The 26667-nt window shown below is 38.9% G+C and overlaps 1 protein-coding gene across 1 annotated transcript; it reads left to right on the top strand.

Moving 5' to 3' along the window:
• LOC118798598 (NACHT, LRR and PYD domains-containing protein 3-like) lies at positions 1 to 26667 on the top strand. The gene is made up of 15 exons (XM_036558004.1): positions 1 to 59; positions 188 to 261; positions 7074 to 7172; positions 8136 to 8206; positions 9245 to 9551; positions 10781 to 10994; positions 11659 to 13435; positions 15226 to 15486; positions 16920 to 17090; positions 19121 to 19381; positions 19491 to 19664; positions 19865 to 20035; positions 21576 to 21749; positions 22052 to 22098; positions 24930 to 26667. The coding sequence occupies exons 3-15, from the start codon at positions 7080 to 7082 to the stop codon at positions 25466 to 25468; spliced, it is 4260 nt and encodes a 1419-aa protein (XP_036413897.1). The 5' UTR covers positions 1 to 59; positions 188 to 261; positions 7074 to 7079; the 3' UTR covers positions 25469 to 26667.

The raw sequence follows: 26667 nt of genomic DNA, 5'->3' as shown, positions 1-26667 counted from the left end.
ACGTCACTACAACATTGCTTTCGCTTTCTTCTTCTCTTGCTCCTCTTCAGATAACGAAAGTAAGCGGAAGCCTTCATTTTAGTCGGCCTTCAGTGCTACCTAAGTTATTATTTTTTATTATTATTTATTTTTTTAGCCTCTTATGAACAGGTTTGCAGGGTCAGAGACAGGACATTTTGTTTTTCAGATGGACACTGCGCCTGCTGGATTGGGCTAAAATGAAATAATCTTGTGACGGGCCGCTGACTGTGAGAGAGGACGGTAAGCTAAGACAGAACACGAAAAACATGACGTTGTCAATAACTAACGGCTTCAAGCCCTGTCCGTCTTTAAACCCTGTCCGTCTTCAAGCCTTGTCCGTCTTCAAGCCCTGTCCGGCTTTAAGGCCGCGCCTGAAACGTAATAAAGGCTGCCTACTCACATAGCATGCTGAGGCAGGAAGGCACCCAGTCATGTCCGGAACGACTGTGTTATTTGTATGAAACGCTGCCTGCTGAGGTTCCGCTGTCCGGCCGGTTTTTGCAGGCAGCGTAGATGTATCCCTCGTCTTATATATCCCAGAATCCTCTATATCAACGCCGATGCGGTTGGGAAAAATAGCAGAAAACACCAGTGATGACACGCTGACGCATTGAGTGCCTTTTTTTCCTGTAATGTACTTTGTTGTGTGTTGTGGTTGCTCAACCCTCTGATCCGGATTAACAAAGGTGGTAGCATCATCACGCTACGTAGTTAAATTCTAGGTTTATTGCAGCACTTTTTGGAGCAAAATTCAATCATAGTGTTTTTACTGTTATTTGAGTTAATACTTAATAAACTACCTTTATTGCGCTACTTCCATTTTTTAATATAGAGTATAGAGTAAAAATAAATTATGAGCGTATCAGTTCATGAACCCATCAAAAGAAAGCAGGGTTAAATTTAAAAGATTCACCAGTTAAAACAGGGCAGCTCCCAGCAGCAAAGACACTAACTTACATAGACTTCCAGTTTAGTGGAGAGAGTAAAAGGAGAACTTTACCAGCAGACTTTATCCAAAAGGTCATCTGTATTCATTTATAAATTTCTGTTGTTGCTAAAACCTGTACTATACAGTATCAGTACAATTTAAAGGCTGTGAAGGTAATGTTGTCTGTCTGTAGAAGTTGACACCTGTTTGTGTAAGTTAACGTCACTAAAAATTACATTATTAATTGAGGAATCTACCCCAATCTACTGTGATTCAATCAAGTAATCAGTTTATTTAATTTATTAAAAAATAAATTAAACAGTTACTAACAGTGCAGAGCCTTGCAGGAATTCTGAAGTTCTTTACTAGAAACAGATACACTAGGAAGTCTTATATATTCATCTAACCATAAAATGCATTGAATTTAGTGTAAACCTTGTTCCTTACACAGTACACAGGAAAATGTGTAAATGTGCCCATACTGTGATTAGTGTCAGAGCTCAAACCTTTTTTTCTCACCTAATATCATGTTTTGCTTTAATTTTGTGAGTACAGATTATTTCCAGTAAAGTGGCAGAGTCAATTAAAAATATTTTCAGGGTGTGATTGAGGATATATGAAAAAGTAATCCGATTACTCAATTAGTTTTCCAAGAAACTACTTACTTTATTACTCTTATTTGAGCAGTTTTCTTTATTAATACTTCTACTTGTACTCAAGTAAATTATCATCAGCAAAATCCAACCTACATGTTCAGTTCCTTATAGTTCTTGTTTGGTTTGAATCAAGTTGAACAGTAGATGGCAGCATTCTCTCATTTAACCAAAGTGACAATGGGCCTAATTCACCAGTATCTCCTTAGGTTTTTTCTTAAATTTGTTCTTAAGAAAGTCCTAAGAAAAAACTCTATGCCAGGTTCATGATGTGTTCTGAAACTGCAGAACTGTTCACACCTTTGTGCTCTTGAGTGTGCGCAGATTCTGTTCTTACCTAAGAACAAATCCCAAATAAGAAAACACTGGTAAATGTCAGAGTCTTAATGAAAACTGGGCAAGTGGGTTTTAAGGAGAAATTTCTTCTTAAGAATGGTTGGTGAATGAGGCCCCATATTAGGTGTTGGCCGAATCTCAAATGGCTCTGTACTCCCTATATAGTGCACTGAGTCAGTCATGAAATAATAGCTTCTACACCCAAATAGCACATTGTATGTCTAAAAGAAAGTCATATGTATTCAGCCATAGGCTGATTAACTCACAATTTAACCTTTAGTGCACTGTTTGTGTATAGAATACATAGTCTTATGACTTATGTAGTGCACTATATAGGGAATAGGGAGTCATTTGAGATTGAGCAATTGTAAGATTCTAGTGACCGGCATTACAGTTCAATTCAAACGACTCATTGTTCAATAGCATAGCCAGTTTTTATTGTATTCAGCCACAGCTTAAATTAAAACTTAAATTGTTAAAAACCCTGCATCTTCATGTTAAACAGCATCTTATTCTAATGTATGATGTTTGTTGTAAAAGTTTATTGTTCAGAGCCCATCTAGGAAATATCAGTTTCTCTTTCATTATGTATGCATTTGTGACAAAAATCTTCAAGTAAGTAAGTTTGAGATATTTGATATACTTGAGAGTTGTTCGTTCCTTCTGGATGTCTGCATTTTGTCTTTTACATTGTACCCTCACAGCATTTATAGCATAGCTAATGCTGTATGACTGTTTGTTTCATACACCCCCCAATGCAGTACATCTGGGGTGTCCTTTTTTGTCATGGAGGGCCAAAGTGCAATGTTTGTTGTGGACCGAGGGAAAAAGACAAAACATTCGTTCATTCATTCATCTTCTTAAACTGCTTGATCCAGCTAGGGTAGTGATAGCAATAGGAAAAGCAGAGAATCCCAAATGCCCCTGTCCCCCGCAACTTCCTCCAGCTGGGGGGTCCCAAGCCACTCCCAGGCCAACTTGGAGATATAATCCCTCCCCCGGGTCCTAGGACGACCTCTGGATCTCGTCCCAGTTGGCCGTGCCTGATAAACCTTCAACAGAAGGCAGTCAGGAGGCATCCTAAAGACAGACACCCAAACCACCTCAACTGGCTCCTCTTAATGTGGGGGAGAAGCGGCTCTACTTTAAGCTCCTCACAGATGACTGAGCTCCTCACCCTATCAAGTGGATGAGAAAGCTCATTTCTGCTACTTATATCTGCAATCTCATTCTTTCGGTCATTACCCAAGGCTTATAACCATAGGTGAGGGTTGGGATGTAGACCGACCAGTAAACAGAGATCTTTGCCTTATGGCTCACCTCCCTCTTCACCACTGCAATCTGGTCCAATTTCACAGTCCCTCTTCCCATCACTCGTGAACAAGGACCTGAGATACAAAAATTCCTCCACCTGGGGCAGGTTCTCTCCCCTTACCTGAAGGGGGCATGCCATCCTTTTCCAGGCAAAGACCATGGACTCAGACTTGGAGGTACTGATCCGCATACCAACCATTTCACAGTCAGCTGCAAACCGCTCCAGTGTGCGCTGGAGGCATCCATGCGATGGAGTCAAAAGGACAACATCATTTGTTCAACAGTGTTCCTTCTAAATCTGAGGTTTGACTATCGGTCGGAGCCTCCTTTCCAGCACCTCAGCATAAACTTTCCCAGGGAGGCTATGCAGTGTGAAATCTCAGTAATTGGCACACCCTCTTCGGTTCTCTTTCTTAAAATAGGAACTACCACCCCAGTCTGCCAGTCCAAAGGTACTGTTCCCGAGGTCCATGCGATATTGCAGAAGTGTGTCAGCTTTGACAGCCCCACAACATCCAGAGCCTTAAACATTTCCAGGCAAATCTCATCCACCCCTGGTGCCTTGCCAAGGAGCTTGCTGACTACCTTGGTGACCTCCACCAGGGAAATGGAGTCTGACAGCCCTCTGGCCCTGACTTCCATGACTCCCTCTCTTCACCCGAGTGTCCATAACATATGGCCCCAAGTCAGTTGAAACGACAACAAAGTCCATCATTGACCTTTGACCCAAGGAACTCTGGTTCCAAGTACACTTACGAACATCCTTGTGTTCAAACTTGGTGTTTGTAATTGACAATCCATGACTAGCACAGAAATACAATAACAATTCACCATTCAGGTTTAGATTAAGCAGTCTATTCTTCCCAATCACAAAAAGATTAAACACTTCTCAAAATAACAAAACAATATAGCATTAACATTAACACTATATTTTATCTCTAAAATATGTAGAAAATACAAAGAAAGAAAGAAAAGAAGAAAAACAGTTATATACTTTATTAATTATAAGTTATATATGCTGATCAGTCACGTTAAAACCACCTTTTTGTTTCTACACTTATTGTTCATTTGATCATCTCCACTTACCATATAAGAGCACTTTGTAGTTCTATAATTACAGACTGCAGTCCATCTGTTTCTGTGCGTATCCAGCTTTCACCCTGTTCTTCAATGGCCAGGGCCCCCACAGGACCACCACAGAGCAGGTATTATTTGGGTGGAGGAACATTCTCAGCACTGCAGTGACACTGACATGGGGGTGATGTGTTAGTGTGTGTGGCACTGGTACAAGTGGATCAGACACAGCAGTATTGCAGGAGTTTTTAAACACTGTGTCCACTCACTGTCCACTCTATTGGACACTCCTACCTTGTCAGTCCACCTTGTAGATGTAAAGTCAGAGATGATAGCTTATCTGCTGCACAGTTTGTGTTAGTAATCCTCTAGTCCTTCATCAGTGGTCACAGGACGCTGCTCACAGGACGCTGTTGGCTGGATATTTTTGGTTGGTGGACTATTTTCAGTCCAGCAATAGCACTGAGGTGTTTAAAAACTCCAGCAGCACTGCTGTGTCTGATCCACTCGAACCAGCGCAACCCACACTGACATGCCACCACCACATCAGTGTCACTGCATTGCTGAGAATGATTCACCACCCAAATAATACCTGCTCTTTATTTTTCTAACTAGCTGGTCCTGACAGCTGATCAGTGACGTAAAACATATGAGCCATATTTTGCCTGAGGTGCCAGAATGTAACTGCTGCACCATTTAAGTTGGAATGGGAAAATTCAAATGAGAAGCTGGTAAACAGAAAGCCAGCTTCAGCCTCCTCTTATCTATTTCACTAATAAACAACATTTTTTTCCTGAAGTATATTACATATTTGGTTCCTATGTCACTGTAAACTCACTGTGTGAACATGCAACATAATGTGTTATGTTGTCAAAGCTTTGGGGATTCGTTTCAGTAAGGATGTTAGCATCTGTGTGCTAATCTTAGCTTAGCTTGCACTGAACTAGCTTTATGACCTATAGCTTTGGCAGGGGCTGAAATATAAAATGAGCTACAAAAGCAATTGTGTATCAGCCCTTTTTTTTACTGCATATTAAAAAATTCATCTGTGAAGCAGGAGGACTGTTTTATTCTGTTAGCGGCACCAGCTGTTTCAGTGGTTAGACTAGCTTGAGGCACCAGAATATAATTGCAGTGTGATTATAATTTGGACAGAAAGCTGCCGAAAAAGAAGCTAACTTCATTGAGAGTTGAAAAGCATGAGGAGTGAGGAAGGAATGAGGAGGTTTCTCTGTTTCTGCTTGACAAGGTGGTAACATTTGCTAATTGCTAATGTTTGTGATAGCTAATTCCAATTGGTTAGCTTTGCAGCAATTGTAGTGACAGTTTGCTAACCCACAACCTAGCTAACCTTGGTTAGATTACTTGCTGTGTTTTTGTTCACTTTAACGTTATGTCATGGTATTTGTCCTTACAACATTTGTGAAGGCTTTTATGGCCATAAAGATCGAAACAAATTTTGTTCGCCTTGGCAATGTGCATCCAAGAATTAGAGGGGATGAGGGGATGGGGATGAAGCTTCTGAAGAACCACTAAAGCGAGGCGTGTATTGGTTTTGCTGTTGAGTTCAAATATCAACAATCTTTTTCTAGAATCCCTTACTGCGCTTTTCAGTGGGGCATCCAGCCCTGCCCTTTATCTGTATTGGCTATTGGCTGATCGTACTGAAGGGCAATCGGCAATCGGAATCAGCCCCAAAAACACCAATTGGGGCCATTAAAGTATGCAGAGAAACAGATGGACTACAGTCTGTAATTGTACAACTACAAAGTGCACCTACAGTGCCCTCCACAAATATTGGCACCCCTGGTTATCATGAGCAAAATGTGCTGTAAAAATGTTCTTAATTACTTATCCTTTTGATCTTTCATTCAAAATATTAGGAACAATCTAACCTTTACTTAAGGTTTAATGATTTAATGCAAAAAGCTAAATCTGGTCATGAAATAAAGACTTTTCTTAATCTACCTGTACCACAATTATTGGCACCCCAAGAAATCTTTACAAATGAAATCAAACTGAAGTATATTGCCATTCATATTTTATGTTTTAAAGTTCACATAAGTGATTAGGAACACTTAAATGGTCAGCCATGACTTTCTGTTTCACTAGGGAATATATATGATGTGACACGAAGGCCATCTTTCCTCATTCATCGTTATGAGAAGGACCAGAGAATACAGCTATGATGTACAACAAAAGGTTGTTGTCCTGCACAAATCAGGAAATTGCCACAAGAAAATAGTTAAAGTTGAAAATGCTCATTTCCACTATCAGGGCAATAATTAAGAAGTTTAAAACAACTGATTTTAGGAATCTGACAGGAAGAGGACATATGTCTGTACTGGGGGAAATGATGGGAAATTGCAGAAATTAGTTAGGTCTTAGGGTCAGAACCTCTCCCAAACCACAATCAAACACCACTTATATAACTACAAGTTTGGGGGCGTTGCCAGAAGAAGGCCCTTGCTGTCAAGAACCAACAAACTCAACTACCTACAGTTTGCCAGACATTATCAGAACTTTCAATGGGACAGTGTTCTATGGTCAGATGAAACCAAAATAGAGTTTTTTGGCAACAAACACAGATGTGAGATTGAAGTGGACAAAAAGGAATGTACCTCATCCCCACTTTGAAGTATGGTTTTGGATCTGTGGTGTTTTTTTTCTTTGAAAGACCTAGCTTTATAGAGGAAGTTGATGATCAGAGACATTTGTACTTCTAAAAGTGAACAACTGTCTTACAGAGAAGTATGAAAAGGCAAGAGCCAAAGCAAGATGAGGAAGAGAAAGATAATTTTGCAAAAAGGCCCAGAAGAACCTCAACAGAGCCAGAGGATGAGGTGGTAAGTACTGTTGTTTTCTCACATTCTTGGCCCAGTTTCAACCCTAACCCCTGTTTCTTCCACTGTTCCTTCTCACTTAAAAAGTCATGATGCAGCCAAATCACATGAGACAAAAGAAGAAGAGGTGCGGGACATTCTTACTGCACAGCTTTGACTTTTTTCCAAATTCAGACAGATAACTAAATATTCACTTTTTAAGCCAGCATCTAATGCACCTTATTAAACCGTCTATCTAACTATTGCTAAATGTTCAACAGTGCTGCGAACTAGGAGAGAGGAGCAGGTTAGCATTTGCTCAGCTAGCATGATAATATCCCTGCTCACCACAGAACACATTTGATTCTGGCTAACTACAGCTAACTGGCTAACTTGATTGGCATGTTGACAACAAAGATGACGGATTAGCTGCGTCCCAGCAACTGGAACTTTTTCGCGAATGTCGCAAGGATCACAATCTCCAAAAGCATGTCAAACATCCGAGTTATATATGTAAAGTTGCAGCTGTTGAATGATGCAGTAAAGCCCTCTGTGCTATGAATAATCGCCTTTGGCAGTTGAAATTGTGATTAACATCATCAGCTTAATTTCTCAGCTCCTAAGTACTAGAAATAGATCAGCATATGAAGGAACAGTTCTCCAGTAAAGAACATCCATCACAGTGGAGTTCTTTGGAGCTAGACACCCACTCTAACATTCACAAAGATATTTGGCTGCCCAAAATGAATGGACAGTTTGTAAAGGTTACCATGTTATTCCTTTTTGTGCAAGTTTGAGTTGCAGTTGTTATATTGAAAAGTGCAATGCTCGTTGCCTTTTTAGTACATGTTTTGATAGTAAACCCTATAGTTTTGAAATATTAGTAGTTTCGTAATAGTGTTTAGGTTTAAATTGTTGGACCTTTCTTGCAAGCAATGTTGTATTTTTCATAAACAAATACTGACAAGCTGTTTGTTCCTGTTCTAGTCAGGAAAACCAGATTCATCCTTTGACTGCGAGGACATGTATTGTCATGGACAAAAGAGCACTGGAAAAAGGTCTGCAATGCAAAAGTCTAACACATATATGATAGTGGAATTTACTTAAGTTTTTTTAAAGGTTAGCATTGTTCTTGTTTGTGAATAAAACTTCAGAAGTTGCCAGTCATGACTTTTCTTTTTACACTTAGACTTTTTGTTGCGCAATTCAAGGTGAAACAGGAAAATTTGAACAAGAAGCTGGTTAACCAGAAGCTAACTTCAGCCTCATTGTTCTCTGTGGCTAACACCAAGCCAGTATGTAATGTTACTGTCCAATTTCACGTGTACAACTCAGATTATGTAAAAATTACAGAAAAAAGTTTGTTTTTGAAGTTGACTGTTGTGAAATCCCAAGTTAATGCCAGTGCTAATGATGCACTGCATTCACATAAAACAAAAACGTAAATGGTTAAAGTAAATAAATGATAAATTAGATGTTTTATCAAGTTTTCTACACTTTTCTGGAGTGAAGTTGGCATGAAAAACAAGTAGCCGCTCCATCTCTGTCACTTAGAATGAGACTGCAAATCACTCACAAACATTACAGATGTCCTGAGGTAAACTGGCATTACCTCACCTCCCCACAAAAAAATTAATCTTGTCTAAACGGAGGTTAAGATATTAAAGAATTACTACTCTTGAACTGGATCTTCATGGTTCAAACTGGCTTGAAAAAACTGGCTTGAGCTATGTCTTTAATACATTCCTCCACATCTACCTATCTATCTATATAAAATAAATTTTATAATCTTTATTGTTTTCTTTTATATTTAATTTATCTTTTATATTTAACTTATTTAACTGTTTCATTTTTTGCTTTGCATGTGCTGGTATTTCCTTCAGGAAATGTGTATCTAGTTTAATTATATTAATTAAAAATATTGAACTCAATTTAATTTTGCTGGTGAAATGGCCACTAGGGGGCCTACAGAAAGAGGCTACCATGCAATTTGAAATCTGAAAAGTTAGAAATGAGATTGATCTAAATAGAAAGGCTGTGATAATTTAATTAAAAATGTGACAGTTAATGAGGTCTTTTGTGTGTTCTGGTTACAGTGCTGAAACAGGGAGATCACAGTCAACATCTCCTAGCTATATCTCTATGAAAAGTAACAAGTCACTAGACCGACCAATAAAGTTCAACCAGGGAGAAAATAGGAGTGGAGAAAATTGGCCAACCTCAGCAACAGCACCACAGGAATACACCCTGCAAGACACCACTGGACACCTGGAGGAGAGATTCTGTCCAGAGCACAACATGCCTATGGAAGTGTTCTGCAAGACAGACCAGACCCTGATCTGCAAAGAGTGCGCAACTCTGACACACAGAGGCCACAAGAAACGCTACACAACAAGAGCCAGGGTAAGAGATCAGCTGCTTAGATTCAAGAAATATTGTGTAGTTCAAAAACATTATGTAGACCATGCATGGCTATATGTTGAATGGGCTTGTTGTATGTGGGTTTCTAGATCAGGAGAGTAGATGAGGATATCATCTTTATCTGCAATAATGAATTTCCAATCATGTCATGAAGTACATCATTAATGAAGGCTTGAAACATGGAGGGCACATTTGACAGGCCAAACGGCATGACTAAATACTCATAGTGCCCTGTAGTGGTGACAAAGGCAGTCTTCCATTCGTCACCCTCTCTAATTCTCACCAGATTGTAAGCACTACACAGATCTAATTTTGTTAAGTATTTTGCCCATCGCAGCTGCTCTAATGCTGCCGGAATGAGTGGAAGTGGATACATATATTTCTTAGAGATCTGGTTCAGGCCTGGTATGCATGACAATTGCCACTCTAAATGATAGCCTTGGTCCAGTCTGTAGCTAAAATTTGCAAGCACTGTGCTGCAAAGTGCTGCTTTTGCATTTACTTTACTTTTTAACCCCTTAAAAGGTCAGGGTCTGCCGGCAGGCCCAAAGTTTTATTACACACCATTTCAAATGTATACATTCAAATGTATAAGAATGAATGTGCCCCAATTCGTCAGTGCCTCACTGGTTTTTGTCATTACTACATTAAATTAAAGCCACGGTGAGACCACAGAAAGCCACAGTAGATCACATGTTGCTTAAAATTAACACAGAAAGGCAGTCAGTCATTTAAATAAACATAAAAATACTAATTGTCTGTTACCTCAGCTAATGTTACTAGCATTTTGTGTGAGGAGGTAGTAAACTGACTCACAGTGCTAAATTATGTCAAGTTTCATTTCAATACATCTAAACAAGAAGAGTGTAAAAATGAACTTCACCTTTTTACATGTGTTCTATAGCACCGCTCTGCTACATGTCACTAAATGGTCCATACAGGGGCCTAGCAGCCATTTTAAAAGTGTGGGGGACACAGTTGTCAGTAAGTAATGCCCCTCCCACTCCTTATCTGTATCAGAAGGTGATTGCTTAAAAAATGACAGGCATAGGAGAGATGTTTATATTTGATTGATCCTTCAAACTCATTTATTGACAACTGTGTCCCCCTCACTTTTAAAATGGCTGCTACGCCCTGGAATAAAAAATTTCATGTTGGCCAAAGTGCCCCTTCCATAATTCTTTTTTGCTGCCGTGTTTTTTTGGTTACAGGTCCTCCAGGAGCTCAACACAGTGTCTTTACTTGAGCAAACACTGATCAACATAGACAAGAATGAGTTTATGAAATATCTGTGTCAAAATTGTCCTGAATACTTTGAGTCTTCTCTGGAGGCTCATGACGTCCACAAAGCATCTGAACTTGTTCTGAAGAGCTTTGGCTCAGAGGGTGCTCTAAAGATAGTCTTGAAGTTCATGCTTGAGAAAGGTAGGAGAAAATGTATTCTGTGTCCTTGTGTAATTGTCTTTGATAACTTTGAGATGTTACGGTCTGACTTTTATTAGAAATAAGGCACTAAACAAGTATTGGATATAGGCAGAAAATTTGCAGTACGCTTAATGTAGAAGGAGAAGATAACAGATACACTGAATGGTTTTGCTTTTTAAAACTGCGGCATAGTAACAGTGTTGCTCATGTTGTTTGTGCTCACCCAAATAGCTCTGGTTAATTTGAAAAATGTTTGAAATATTTCTGCTTTTTTGTCTTTTTATTGTGCATATAAACATTCCATGAAGGATTTAAAAGGAAATTCCAAACTTTAAAATGTCTGCTTAGTTCATTCATTAGGATGTAAAAAGTCATTCTGAATTGTTTTATGTGAAATGGTGCATTCTAGAGAAATGTACAGACTTTTAATTCTTTACAATGGTGAGAGGAACCACTGTCTGCAAATACAAATATAGCCAATAATTCTTAGTAAGTTTGTCTAGAATGCGCATTTACATCAAACCATTCAGGATGACTTTGTTTAAATCATAACTGTACAGAAATGCAGAAATTTTGAGAAATCAGTAGAATTCCCATTTAAGTTACACTAGGAATAAACAGGGGTTATATCCACATTACTGAATCAATCTTCGTCTTTCTGCAGGGAAGCACATCCAGGATCGTCTTAAATCTAATCTACAAGATCATCTTAAATCTAAATTTGAGTGCATACGTGAGGGAAATGCTCAACAAGGGAATCCAATCCTTTTAAATGAGATCTTCACAGAGCTGCTGATTACAGAAGGAGGGAGTGGAGATGTCAATAAAGAACATGAAGTCAGGTTGATCGAGGAAGCATCAAAGAACAAAGGCATTCGAGAGAACGCAATAAAATACAACGACATCTTCAAACCTTTACCCGGACAGAGAAAACGCATCAGAACTGTGCTCACAAAGGGCATCGCTGGGATTGGGAAAACAGTTTCTGTGCACAAATTCATCCTGGACTGGGCAGAAGGGAAGGCAAACCAGGACATCCACTTCATGTTTCCACTCCCTTTTCGTGATCTGAATTTGAAGGGAAATGTCAAATATAGCTTAATTCAACTTCTTCATCAGTACTTTCCAGAACTCAAAGAACTACAAACTATTAGGAGTGAGGAAGTAAAGACTGTGTTTATCTTCGATGGTCTGGACGAGTGCCGACTTCCTCTTGATTATAAGAACAATGAATTGTGTTGTGACCCTACGAAGAAAACGTCTGTGGATGCGCTGCTAACAAATCTCATTCAGGGGAATATACTTCCCTCTGCTCTCCTCTGGATAACCTCCCGACCAGCAGCGGTCAGTCAGATCCCACCTGATTGTGTTGACCAGGTTACGGAGGTCCGAGGATTTAATGATTCTGAAAAAGAGGAGTACTTCCGGAAGAGGTTCAGTGAACCAGGCCTTGCTGACAGAATTGTTGCACATATAAAGTCTTCAAGGAGCCTCCACATTATGTGCCATATTCCAGTCTTCTGTTGGATATCAGCCACAGTTCTGGAGAAAATGTTAGATAAACCAGACTGTGAAGAAGTGCCTAAAACTCTGACTCAGATGTACACCCACTTTCTTATTATTCAAACTCAAATGAAGAACAAGAAGTACCATGGAGTGATTAGGGACGAAATAGACCTGATGGAATCAGATAAGGAGATGATCACAAAACTAGGAATGCTAGCATTTCAGCAATTGGAGAAAGGAAATCTAATTTTTTATGAAAAAGACCTGACAGAATGTGCAATCGATGTCAGCAAAGCATCCGAGTACTCTTCAATTTGTACAGAAATCTTCAAAGAAGAGCTTGGATTGTACCGAACTAAGGTCTTCTGCTTTGTGCACCTGAGCATTCAGGAGCATCTCGCTGCAGTGTACGTGCAACTCAAATTTGTGAACAGCCACATTAACATACTGAGTGAAGACTCAGAGAGTCAGAGCAGTAACTTGTCAGATTTGCACAAGAGTGCTGTGGACAGAGCCTTGCGGAGTGAGAACGGACACTTTGACCTTTTCCTTCGCTTTCTTCTCGGTCTCTCACTTCAGTCCAATCAGGTTCTTTTGAGAGGAATACTGTCAAAACATTCTGTGGAAAGCTTTGAGGAAACTGTGGACTACATTAAGGAGAAGATCAGAAATGAGTCTTCAGCAGAAAGAACCATCAACCTGTTAAACTGTCTGAATGAATTGAATTACAATTCTTTGATGGAAGAAATCCAGAGTTTCTTGAGATCAGGCAGGTATTCTCAGACAGAGCTCCAACCTGACCAATGCTCTGCTCTTGCCTATGTGCTGCTAACATCAGAGGATGTGCTGAATGAATTTGACTTGAAAATGTGCAACACATCTCCTGAAGGATATCGTAGATTGTTACCAGTTGTCAAGACTTCAAAAAGAGCCATGTAAGTTATTGTTTTCTACTCAGTAACAAAGCATCAAATTATTTTATTACACACAATGAAATATATCATCTTTCATTAGTATATTCTACAAACTTCGTTTCCAAGAAGTTGGGACAGTATGTGAAATGCTAAAAAAACAGAAAGCAGTGATTCGTAATCTTTGCTTTGAGTTGTATTTAAGTGAACAGTATGAGGACAAGATATTCATGTTTTACCCTATTAACTTCATTGTTTTTTTGTGAATATTTACTCATTCTGAAATTCATGCCTGCAACAAGTGCCAAAAAAGTCAGAGCAATTAAAGACTGGTGGTGCAATCATGCTTGAGTATAAAAGGAGTATCCATGAAAGGCCTAGTTCTTTATGACCAAAGATAAGTTGAGGTTTGCCACTTTTTCTGTGTTCACATGACAAGCATCATTGTGTAAATCTGTTTTTTTGCTCAGTTTTTGTTTGGTTCACACTTGATTAGGTAAGTGACTCATTAATTTGATAAAACAGTTTTCTGAAACGACCTACATGCACACATCATAATCAATAACACCACGTGAATGAATCACATGAATCATTAACAGAAAAATAAACTAACCAGCAGAACAAGCCTTAGCTTCAAAGATAATCAGCCTTGAACTGCTCCCACTGGCTCATTATTAGACGGAGATGATGTCAAAAAGGGTAGGATGTGTTGCTTTTCTACCATTTACTGGCTTTAACTTCAAGTTAAGCGCTGCTGGCACTGTAACAATGAATAAACGAAGAATAAAGTCAGCAAATAATACAACGATTTAAGAACAATGATCCTCAATGAGTGATTGCAAGTTTTTTTTTGTATTCCACCCTCTGCTCTGAATGTCATTTTCACAGACATCCACATGAAAGTGTAAAAACACATTCTGCATGTGTTACAACCGCATGGCTTTGTAATCAGAAAATTCAAGTGCTAAACAAGTCAAAAGTCAAGTCAAAGTTTATCTATATAGCGCTTTTCACAACAGGTGTTGTTACAAAGCAGCTTTACAGAAAAAATCCGGGTCCAAGCCCCCATGAGCATCGCCAATGGCGACAGTGGCAAGGAAAAACTCCCTAAGAGCTAGAGGAAGAAACCTTGAGAGGAACCAAGACTCAAAAGGGAAACCCATCCTCCTCTGGTGGACACTGGATAGCAAAACAGCATTAGTATAACATATTTGAGTATAAAAATGGGGAAAAACAAATGGAGCAATGGTTAATTAGATAGTTTAAGTTTATGCAGCAGCAGCAGCATCAGGAGGGTCAGTTGCTAGTAGTCCAGACATATTTCCTATTAAATATGTGTGTCACATTATGAAGTGTAAGATACAACAGTGAAGACCCTGTATGGTTGTGCAGACTTGTATAATGAAAAAAAAGGCAAATAATTCCACTTTCAAAATTGGAACAGTTGGTGACTTTGATCCCAAAATGATTATTAGGTGCTGTGAAAAGGAAAGGTACCAGTAACACACTGGTAAACATGTCCCAACGTTTTTAATATGTTGCAGACATCAAATTTGGAATGAGTTTCTATTTACAAAAAAAATAAAACCATAAGTCCATAAGGTAAAACATATATTTTAATACAAGTCAAATAATTTTCTAATCACTGCTTTTTGGTGTTGTTACTATTTTACATAGACTCCTAGATGGAATCAAGCTTTGCAAGCAAATGCATGCTCAGTAAACTTCACAGTTATATTGTGTTTTTATGCTAAATGTAGCATGCAATGTTCTGCAAACGTGCTTCTGTGATGTTTTGTTTTAACCTTCCACAGTCTTGCAGGTATCAGTCTCACAGATGAATCATGTGAAACTCTAGCTTCAGTTCTCCAATCATCTAACTCGCACCTGAAAGAACTGGACCTCAGCTCCAACAATCTGGGAGATTTAGGAGTCAAGCTTCTCTGTGCTGGGCTCTCAGATCCGCATTGTAAATTAGAGAAACTGAATCTCAGTCACAATAAGCTAGAAGACATAGGAGTGAAGCTGCTTTGTGAATGTCTGATGAGTCCACACTGTAAGCTGCAGACACTCAGGTTTGTACTGAAGTTTAAATTAAAATTAAGATTAAAGTCTGTGTAAAGTAAATTCAAAGATTTGTTTCTAATAACATCATTTTCACACAAATAATTGCTGAAAACATGAAAAGACTGTGAACCATATAATACTAAATTAAGAAGTTAGACAGTCAAACTTTTTTTCATCAGTTTTATGTTCAGAATTTTTGGGTAGGCCTGAAATGATAGCTCGATTACACAGGAGCCATTTTCAGCATGACCTCTTCCCTAACACTGTAAAGCTATAAAAACTAGAGTGCATCAGTGGTTCTCCCACGTGACCACAAAAAGGGTTTTGTTCTGTTATTTATTGATAGCTGAACTTTATTTGGCTAGGTTATGCTAGTCAGTAATACCGGTTGCTAACTTTCATAAATGGGAGAAAAAATTACCGTTCTGTCGCAGACTGAGAGGAATGAGGTTGATTCTTGCTGGCTCTGGCTCTGAATTGTATTCTGGCCCTGATGACTCAAATGTATGACTGTACAAGTCCAATAAATCTGCTAGACGGAGCATCCATTTTTCAGGTCATAGTGGTATTTGACACTTGAGAGAGGCTGCACTGAAGTGAAAGTTCATTGAATTCTGTGTGTTTTAGTCAGCTGAAGCGCTGCTAGCAGCTTCATTTAAATCCAAGAGAGGCTTTGCTGCCTAACCTTGTGAGCTGACGAAGCTTAAGTCAGCTTCCTGTTTGCCAGCTTCTTGTTAAAGTTTTCCTGTTCCACCTTAAATGGTGAAGGAGTTACATTCTGGCAAAGACAAAGGTGAAGTCAGCTTCCTATTCGAATGTTCTTGTTCCACCTTAAATGGTGCAGCAGTTACATTATGGATGACATCTTGAAAGAGGCTGCACCTTTCCTGCTGTAGGGCAGCCTACAGCAGACATGCCCCTAGCATTTCAGAGCAGAGAATACTGCTTATTTTTTATGATTTTTAAAGTGATGTTTTATATTCATGAATTTTTTAATATTCAAATTTGGCTCAGTGGTCAATAACACAATTTTCTGTGGTGTGACAAACTCAGAACACATTTACTACTGCTTTACACAGATTTTAAAAGGGAGCATTGTTAAGTATTCACTGTCGTTTACTTACTTGGCTAGTTAGCTTGATAGCAGGTTTTCAGGCAGTGCTGGCTTCAGTTACCTGCTTTACTCCACCTGACTGAGGGTGCTTCTGTGATATCTGGTTAAATATGTAGAATTCTTTCTCTGCAAATTACCTTTGTCTCTGTACAGAGTAAGTATTGGGTTAGCTGTCATGTATGTTCATTTAACATATGCTCTTGTCTAATGAGTCTTGCAACGCAAAATATCCAGTGTATGAATATAAAGGCAATGCACGTAAGTTTGAAGATGTAATTTGTATTACTATTATTTTGTAAACTTGATTTAAATATTTCCTGTTTGCAGTTTGGCTGGCACCACCTTCTCAGAACGATCTTGTGACTTGATGGCATCAGTTTTCCAGACTGAAAATTCACTGAAAAAGCTGGACCTTGGCTGCAACAACAGGAAAGACACTGGAGTGAAGCTGCTTTCTGCTGGACTGAAAAGTTTACACTGTAAACTAGAGAAACTTGGGTAAACTTAATGTAGTGTGTGTCTTTTGTGATCAGAGCTGACTTAGTGGGGCTGGACACATTCACACAGAGTCAGGATATGCAGGTCAGCAATCTACAGAATAAGGAGTGTGGATCAATATGGCTGTGTATTACAGCTTTGGGACCTGCCCTGATGAGCACATGCAGTTTGGTAGCTGTCAGGCAAAGAAACTAATGCTTGAGTGGAGATGAAAATGAATGGGATTCTAAGGGAGAACAGAGGAATGAAAAAAAATGACAAACTGATGAGTGTGGGTCAGAACAACTTTCAATTCGTGCTCAGGGGCCTGCCTGGGGCTAACATATGTGAAATGGTGTCTTTCGGTTGCTGTGGTATCCTAGATGGTTGGTTGGTGGTTGCCAGGCAGTTGTTGTGGTATCCCAGATAGTTTGTAAGGTGTTGTTTGGTGGTTGCAGTGGTTTTTCAGGTGGTTGCTAGGTGGTTTGTATAGCATTGCTTTGCAGTGTGCAGTCACTAACTAAAAAAGTTCATTCCCCAAAGAAAATGTAGTGGTTGCACGGCTTAAGCTTGCTAAGATGTGGCTAGGTTGTTTCTATGGATTGTAGGCTGTTCACAGGTGGTTACTCTGGTATCCCAGATGGTTTGTAGGGGGTTGCTACGTGGTTGCTGTATACAACACGCCATTCCCAATCAGACCAAACATTGCGCAGTTGCAACGGTGTTGATATCTCGAAAACTGTGGGACGTTACCAAAATATACTAACCAAGAAGAAGAAGAATATTTTGTTTGATATGAACCAATCCGTGTTTTTGGGGTTGACACGAATCACCAATCAACTTTCAGCACAACTGGCCGATAGCTGTTACTGATAGCAGGCAGGATGCCACATTTAAAGGCGCAGTAAGCAATTCTGAAGAACGATTGTTAATATTTAAACTCAACAGCAAAACAAATACACCTTTTTAGATCTTCATGACCTTCAAACCATTTGCAAACATTGTACAGACAAAAAACAGCAAACTTCCTACAGTTGCTGCTGCAAAGCTAACCAGTTGGGATTAACTCTCACAAACATTAGCAAACAGGGCAAAACAATACTGACCTGTTAGTTCTCTGAAACAGCAAAAAAGTTAATGTTACTCATCTGTCAATTCAGAAACAGAGCAGCTCCTTCATACCTTTTCATGCCTTTCATCTCTTGATGAAGCTGAAGTCAGCTTCTTTTTTGAATTTTCCCGTTCCACCCTAAATGATGCAGCAGTTACATTCCGGTGCCTTGGGTAAGCATAACCACTAAAATCACCAGAACCTATGCAACTGGCACAGCTAACAGGACAAAACAGTCCTGCTTCTTGAATGGATTTTTAAATATGTGATAAAAAACAAAGGCTGACATGATTGATTTTGTAGTTCTTCATCTTATTTTTATTTTCAGTCTCCGCCAAATCTGTAGGTCATGAAGCTAGTGCAGGGTAAGCTAAGCTAAGATTAGCGTTGGGATGCTAATGTGCTGACAGAAACGAATCCTCACAGCTTTGACAACAAAATGTGTTAATTACAGCTCTACACATTCACTCAGCGAGTTTACATCGTAATATGAGCCAAATATGTAATAAACTTCAGGAAAAATGTTTTTTTATTAGTGAAATAGATATGAAGAGGCTGTTTGGCTCCCTATTCGCCAGCTTCTTGTTCGAATTTTCCTATTCCAACTTAAACAGGGGAGCAGTTATGTTCTTAATTAACTAGATTAGGTTAGATTAGGGTTGGAGTTCAACTCTGCAAGACAGTAGACCAGCAGGATCAGGGTTGGGCACCCCTACTCTTGTGGGACACCCTGACACTCTGCAAAAGCCTTTCTAATGTTGATAATAAAAACATTACACACACACACACACACACACACATTTTCCAAGCCGCTTATCCTCCTGGGTCAAGGGGGGTGGTGGAGCTGATAAAAACATTACAGTGATAGTAAAAAAATGTACATTAGAAACTGAACCATATTAAGATAAACCAAAAAATGTCCCTGTTTGCTACTCTACAGGTTGGACAGATGTGACCTGATGGATGAATCTTGTGAAGCTTTGACAGCTGCTCTACAGTCACCCAGCTCATGCATGAAAGAGCTGAATCTCAGCTACAATAAGCTGGGAGACTCAGGAATGAAGTGGCTCTGTGATGGACTAACACATCCAAACTGCAAACTGGAGAAACTTGATCTCAGCTACAATAACCTTGGCCATTCTGGAGTAAAAGTTCTCTGTGCTGGACTGATGAACCCAGACTGTAAACTGAAGAGTATAAGGTTTTTGAAAGAAGATTGTTTTGTTGTTATAGGATTATTTTGGATTGATGTAGATGTTGTAATTTGGTACTATTGATGTAGTGACAAGGATGTTATTTGTCATCTGTAGACTTGCTAATGTTGGCATTCTGGAGGGGACATGTGAAACTCTCACCTCAGTTCTAGAGTCAGCAAATCCACACCTGAGAGAGCTGGATCTCAGCAACAATTACATGGGAGATTCAGGAGTGAAACTGCTATGTCCTGGACTGAAGAGCCCAAACTGCAAACTAGAGAAACTGAGGTGATATTGTATTATATATGTTGTCTCAGTACCACAACACACATACACACAGTTTGAGTTTACTTTATAAAATTAAATACCACTTTTTAATTTACAACTGTTATTCCAAATGAATCCAGGGAAAAATGGTATGTTGAGTATGGATGAAAATATGTGTACAAAGAGTAACCGTTATATAATTTATGTGTTCTCTATTGCAGTCTGTGCTGGTGTAATCTCACAGACGGATGCTGTTCAAATCTAGCCTCAGTGTTGAGTTCCCTCTCTTGCTTGAGAGAACTTGAGCTGAGAGACAATGACCTGCAGGATTCAGGTGTGAAGCAGCTTTGTGCTGGTCTTCAGGATCCACAGTGCACACTGCAGAAACTGAGGTAAGTAAAGATGTGTAGCATCAGGGATTAGAAGCATTTTCTGCCTCCCATGATTTTGTTGGATTCATCTAAATGTAGTTATTCAAAGACAGTTTCTGTCTGCCATGAACAAATTTACAACACTGTTAGTTTTTAAAGGCATTCTTAACACTAATGTATTGACAGAGTAAGGAATTTCTGCCCTTCCCAGTTTAGAAGGTGCACCCCAAACCTCCACACTAATTGCACTTTTCAAGTCATATTGAACAGGCAAAACAAGTAACTTTAGTGACTTTGAACATGATGGTTCAGGCATCTCCCAACATCTATCATCCTGAGTTTTCATGCTCAATCATTTCAAAAGTTTGATGCAAATGGTATGAAAACTCGTACAACTTCTGGCAGCATGCATCCAAACAAAGAAAAAATAGAAAGATCATATCACTCCAGTTTTGAAAGAACTGCACTGGCTACCTGTATCTTTCTGGATACAGATTTTAAAGTTCTGCTACTATGTTTTAAGGCTTTAAATGACCCTAAAGCACCACTTACATCACAGATTGTCTGTCTGTTTATGTTCCAGCACATAATCTTAGATCTGCAGATACTGACCTTCTACAAATACCGTCCGTAAAATACAGAAAACGTGGAGCAACTTGTTCAGTTATTCTGCTTCTAAACTGTGGAACTCAGTTCCACCTTTTTTTAGACAGTCAAGCTCAGTGCTCACTTTTAGGAAGCATCTAAAAACGTATCTCTTTAACTTTGCATTTAATTAAAACTATGTCTTATGGTATTTATCTTCATAAGTTGATCTGTTATTTTTTATAGGATTTTAAATTAATACTCACTTGGATGGACACTTCTGTATCATAAGACACACTTCATTGCTAAATAGCAAGAACATGACAAATTGTTATTACTTCATCAACCTGTATAGACCCCAAAACTAAACTCTCTCAAACATCTTTGAGATATTTTTAGCAAGACCATGCAGTTGCAAATCAGATGGCTGCACTACTGTAGTCTCACTACAAACAGCCCTTTGCACCTCATCTGGAAGAATCATTTCTATGTGGGGCAATGTTTCCTTCCACTGTATCCAAAAAAAACATGCCTGTAGGCAAATTCATATTGTCCTGATCAAGGTCAAAGGAGGCGCAACTAGGTGTACCTAATAAACTCACAATTTACTGTAGATCAATGTGTAATTTTCCATGCGGGTATGTAAAACACGCACAGGATTGGGCTTAATAAAAAAATGCCATTTTGCAGATAATGAAGTTAGTCCAGACATCATACAGATTTCCTTGTAAATGAAAGCCAAATTTATCATCTATAATATGCCTACTAAAAATAATGCTACTGATAAATGTCACCTAAGCAAGCTGGCACATTAGCCTTAACAGAAAATTCCAAGAGCATTGTTGTGAGAATTTTAAAGATTATTTTTAAAAAATATTACTCTGTCTAATTGATCATATGCTTGTAAATATCAAGCATGTTACCAGCTCTTGTATTAAACGTGAATGGAGTCTAATAATTGTTTTTTTCTCATTAGTCTTTCAGGGTGTTGTGTTACAGAAGAAGGTTGTTCTGCTCTAGGTTTAGCTTTGAACTCAGATCATTCAGAGCTAAAAGAGCTTGACCTCAGCTATAATCATCCTGGAGAACAAGGGTTGAGACAGCTGTCCACCATACTGGATGATCCATGCTGTAAACTGGAGAAACTGAAGTAAGCAGAATAAAGATTCTGTGTCTCCACACAGATAATTTCTTATATCAGAGGCTTCTGAAATTAAAAAGAGCTCTCAAAGACTCTCTAGAACTTCAAAGTACCTCTAAACCTTCACCTGGAGACATACAGATATGCTCATTACTCATCATAACTCTATGTAGCACACCTTGTGGTAGTTTTTAAGATCTGCAGAAGCTCAAATCTGGAAGAATAGGTTTGCCATAATCTTAGTAGCAGATACTTTGAGTTCCAGTTGAACAGCCACTACAGCTTTGGCTAATGTTCTGTTCTTTCTATAGTGTGGAATGCTGCAGTGAGTTCAGAAACAAACCAGGACTGAAGAAATGTAAGTGTTATATTTATTTCAATATTTAATGATTTTTTGGTGCTCACATATTAATGTATTAGTATTGTAAACTAATGTATTATTTTGCCTGTTCATTATTTGGTCTTTGCTGTACTACATGGTTAATTTAAGCTTATCTGTGTAGTCTAACATGTTACATTGATGAATCACTTCTTAATCACTGGATTTTCACTATGCTCCTCAGGAATGAATACTGATGCTAAATGAGGCCTATTGTTTACTAACTGATGTCTTATTTTAAAAACATTTGATGGATCTTCCGCCTAATTTTTCACTAATTCTTTGTTAGACAGCTTTTACCCTGTTCTTCAAAGGTCAGGACACCTGACGTGGTGGTGGTGTGTTAGTGTGTGTTGTGCTGGTGCGAGTGGATCAGACACAGCAGTGTGGCTGGAGTTTTAAAAACCTCATTGTCATTGCTGGACTGAGAATAGTCCACTAACCAAAAATATATATATATTCTGTTGGACAGCATCCTGCGACTACAGATGAAGGACTACAGGAGGTCCAACACAAACTGCGCAGCAACTGTAGGCAACATTCACATTACCAGGCTGAAGTGGCACAAATCAGATTTTTTGCCCTAATGTGACTCAGATTTTATGTTTTCAGGGCTGTGTAGATACACAAATCTGATCTTTTCAAATCCGACCTGAGCCTCTTTCATATGTGGTCCTGTTTTTTCCAGATCATTCCATGCAGATGGAGCACTGTAACTAAAAGCTGTCTTGCCATATTCAGAGTGTACTATCGCAAGGTCAGCTGAATATAACTATTAGAATGTAAATTGTAGCCAGACTTGTATGTTGATATGAATGGACAGTGAGTGGACACAGTGTTTAAAAACTCCAGCAGTACCACTGTGTCTAATCCACTCATACCAGTGCAACACACACTAACACACCACCACCACGTCAGTGTCACTGCAGTGCTGAGAATGATCCACTACCCAAATAATACCTGCTCTGTGGTGGTCCTGAGGGGGTCCTGACCATTGAAGAAAGGGTAAAAGGGGGCTAACAAAGTATGCAGAGAAACAGATGGACTACAGTCTGTAATTGTAGAACTACAAAGTGCACCTATGAAAAGCTGTTAAAATGGGCAAAGAGTGTAGATACATGGGAGGTGTACCTAATAAAGTAAGCCATGAGTGTATATACTTACTATAAATTAATGCCTGCAACATGTTCCAAAAAAGTTGGGACAGAAGCATGTTTACCACTGTGTTATTTCTTTTATGGAGATTGGAACACTTTAACGTTATTCTTGCTTGATTCTTGCTTGACCCCGCTCAACAGTCCGGGGTCTCTCTTGACGTATATTGCGCTTCATAATGTGCCACGTTTTTAATGAGAGACAGTTCTGGACGGCAGGCCAGTCTAGCACCTACACCTTCTTACTACAAAACCACACCGTTGTAACACATGGAGAATGTGGCTTGGCATCATCTTGCTGGAACAAGCAGGGATGTCTCTCAAAATGATGTCATCTATATCGCAGCATATCTTGCTCCAAAATGCATATGTACCCCTCAGCATTAATGATGTCTTTACAGATGTGCAAGTTACCCACTGACATACCTCCATACCATGACAGATGCTGGCTTTTGAACTTTGCGTTGGTAACATTCCGAATGGTCCTTTTTTCTTTGGCCTGGAGAGCACGACATCCATTATTTCCAAAAAACAATTTGAAAAGTGGGCTTATCAGAACACAGCACGTTTCCACTTTGCATCAGTCTATCTCAGATAAGCTTTAGCCCAGAGAAGTTGGCAGCATTTCTGGATGTTAATATATGGTGTCAGATTTGCATAGTATTGTCCTAACTTGCAATTGTAGATGCAGTGACAAACTGGGTGTACTGTGACAAGGCTTTTTCAAAATATTCCTGAGCCCATGTGGTTATATTCATTAGAGAAGCATGTCTGTTTTTAATGTAGTGCTATCTAAGAGATTGAAGGTCAGAGGCATTCCATAGTGGTTTTTAGCCTTGCCCTTTTCACTGGATTCTCTGAATCTTTTAATAATGTTACAGGCTGTAGATGGTGACATCCCTAAATTCATTGCAGTCTTGCGTTGAGAAACATTGGGCCTAATTTACTTAAATTTAATTAACTGTTCTTAAGAAGAAATCTCTTCTTAAAACCCGCTTATTAAAAGATTCTAACACCAAAGTTTTCTTATTTGATGACATATTCTTAGGTTCTTCTACACAGGCTCAAGAGTACAAAGCAGCGAACGGTTCTGCGGTTTAGAAACACGTCATGAATCTGATGACTTCTTTGTAGGACTTTTCTCAAGAACAAATTTAAGGAAAAACTTAGGGAGAATTGGTGAATGAGGCCCTTTGTTCTTAAGCTGCTGGACTATTTGCTCATGCAGTTTTTCACAAAGTGGCGACTGAGCCTTTGGTGAATGCTCCTTTTATACTCGGCATCGCCTGTTACCTATTTACCTGTTTTACTTGTGGAAAGTTGCAAAAGAGTTGTTTTTATTCATCCCACAAACTTCCCAGTCATACACTGCCCCTGTCCTTGTTTTTGGAATGTATTGCAGGCATTAAATTTGGAATTAGCATAGAAATAGCAAAAATTTTGATAAAAAAGTTATTAAAATATTAAATATCTCATGAAATATCTTTGTATGTAAGTAACAGAGAACGGGTACTTGATGCAGTCGATAGTCCCAAACACAACAGAAATTGTGTGAACAGGTGGAAAAACACAATATCTGTCTAATTGTGTTGTAAAGTCCATAGTGGCATTATCCTTTTTATAATGTGCTATACTTTTTGGACTCTCTTTTTACAGACGCCTATGAGATCACATTTGACCCAAACACAGCACACCGAGCCCTGTCTCTGACTGGGAACAGAAAGGTGACAAAGACGAAAAGGGAGCAGTCGTACCCCGACCATCCAGATCGGTTTGAAAACTATGGTCAGGTTTTGTGTAGAGAAAGCTTGTGCAGGGCTCGCTTCTACTGGGAAGCTGAGTGGACTGGGGATGTTGTTTACATAGGGATGACTTACAAAGGAATCAACAGAAAAGGTCGTGGGAATGATTGCAAACTGGGGACAAATAACAAATCTTGGATTCTGTTCTGTTCAGTTGACTATGGGTATTATGTCAGTTACAATGCCAAAGAGGCTGTCATTCCTTCTCCCAACCCTTCCAAAAGAATGGGAGTCTATCTGGACTGGCAAGCTGGCACACTCTCCTTCTATATCATTTCCCCGGATAGAGCATACCACACATATACATTTCACACCACCTTCACTGAGCCCTTGTATCCAGGCATCAGCGTTTATAGCTATGATGATACAGTCACACTGTGTGAGCTAAAGTAACACATGAACACACATGGGTGTCAAACTCTAGTCCTTTTAATGATTAGTTTATGATTCATGAGTTTAGTAGACTGTGCTCAACCAGAGCTTCTTTTTCTTGCCCTGCTTTGAATGTTTCCTCCTATTTTTCATCTGTTATTACAATGTTTGATACCAACTCCCCTTTTTCTTGACCTCCATTTTGTTATCCTTAGATTCATGTTGTAATGCTTTTAAAGTTTTGAAAATAATCTCTTTTTTGTCTTCCCCTCTGTAAATGATATTAATGGTTCCTCTAGTTTGGATGGTGCTTTGCAAAAACCATTACCATTCCTTATGCAAATAACATTACCATCTAATATTCCTTATGTTTCTGCAGTTAATGTCTTAGTTGTAAGAATTTATAAAAGTCATGGACTGGTAGTTTAAACCAGTCTGTTTTAAAAAAACAGGGTTTGTTGTTATTTTAGTGGCCCTACAGATGGAGTTTGACAATTTGAATTTCTTTCGTACCACTGACCATATTCTTATCATTGCCCCAAACCACTCATTACCGATCTTGACTTTTCTGTCAAAAATGGGAGTGATTCCAACTGTACATTGTGACATGATCTTTGCTCCAATCCTACCCACACTGCATCTGTCTCTTTAGTTGTCCACATAATTATAGCTTTTAGATGTGCTGCCCAATAGTAATTTTTTAGATTGGGTAAGTTTAACCCTCCCTTCTCTTTCGGACAAAAGACTGTCTTATATTTAATTGTAGCTTTCTTATTTTGCCATAAGAATTGTGACATTATTTTGTCTAATATTTTAAAGGTATAACTAGGAATTCCAATAAGTAGTGATTGGAACAAAAGCACCAATCTTGGTAAAAAATTCATTCTTACAGTTTCTATTCTCCCTGTCACAGACATAGTTAAAATCTCCCATCTAATCGAATCCTTCTTTATCTCAGTTATCGGTTTCCAATAGTTCACTTCAAATAGGCTTAATGTTACAGGCGTAATAATGATGCGCAGGTATCTAAATCCTTTATTAGTCCATTTAAAACAAAATTTACCCTCTAGCTCTGCTGGACAATCGCCTGAAATCATCATAGCTAGTGATTTACCTTCATTGGTCAATTTTTTTTCAGTATTACTTCAGGTTGTCTAACAGGGCTGGAATGGATGATGATGGTTAGCTTATGTATATTAATATGTCAAATGCAAATAAAG

The sequence above is a fragment of the Colossoma macropomum genome, unplaced genomic scaffold (assembly GCF_904425465.1).
Source record: "Colossoma macropomum unplaced genomic scaffold, Colossoma_macropomum, whole genome shotgun sequence".
Lineage (NCBI taxonomy): Eukaryota > Metazoa > Chordata > Actinopteri > Characiformes > Serrasalmidae > Colossoma > Colossoma macropomum.
This window is presented reverse-complemented; position numbering and strand designations above follow the sequence as displayed.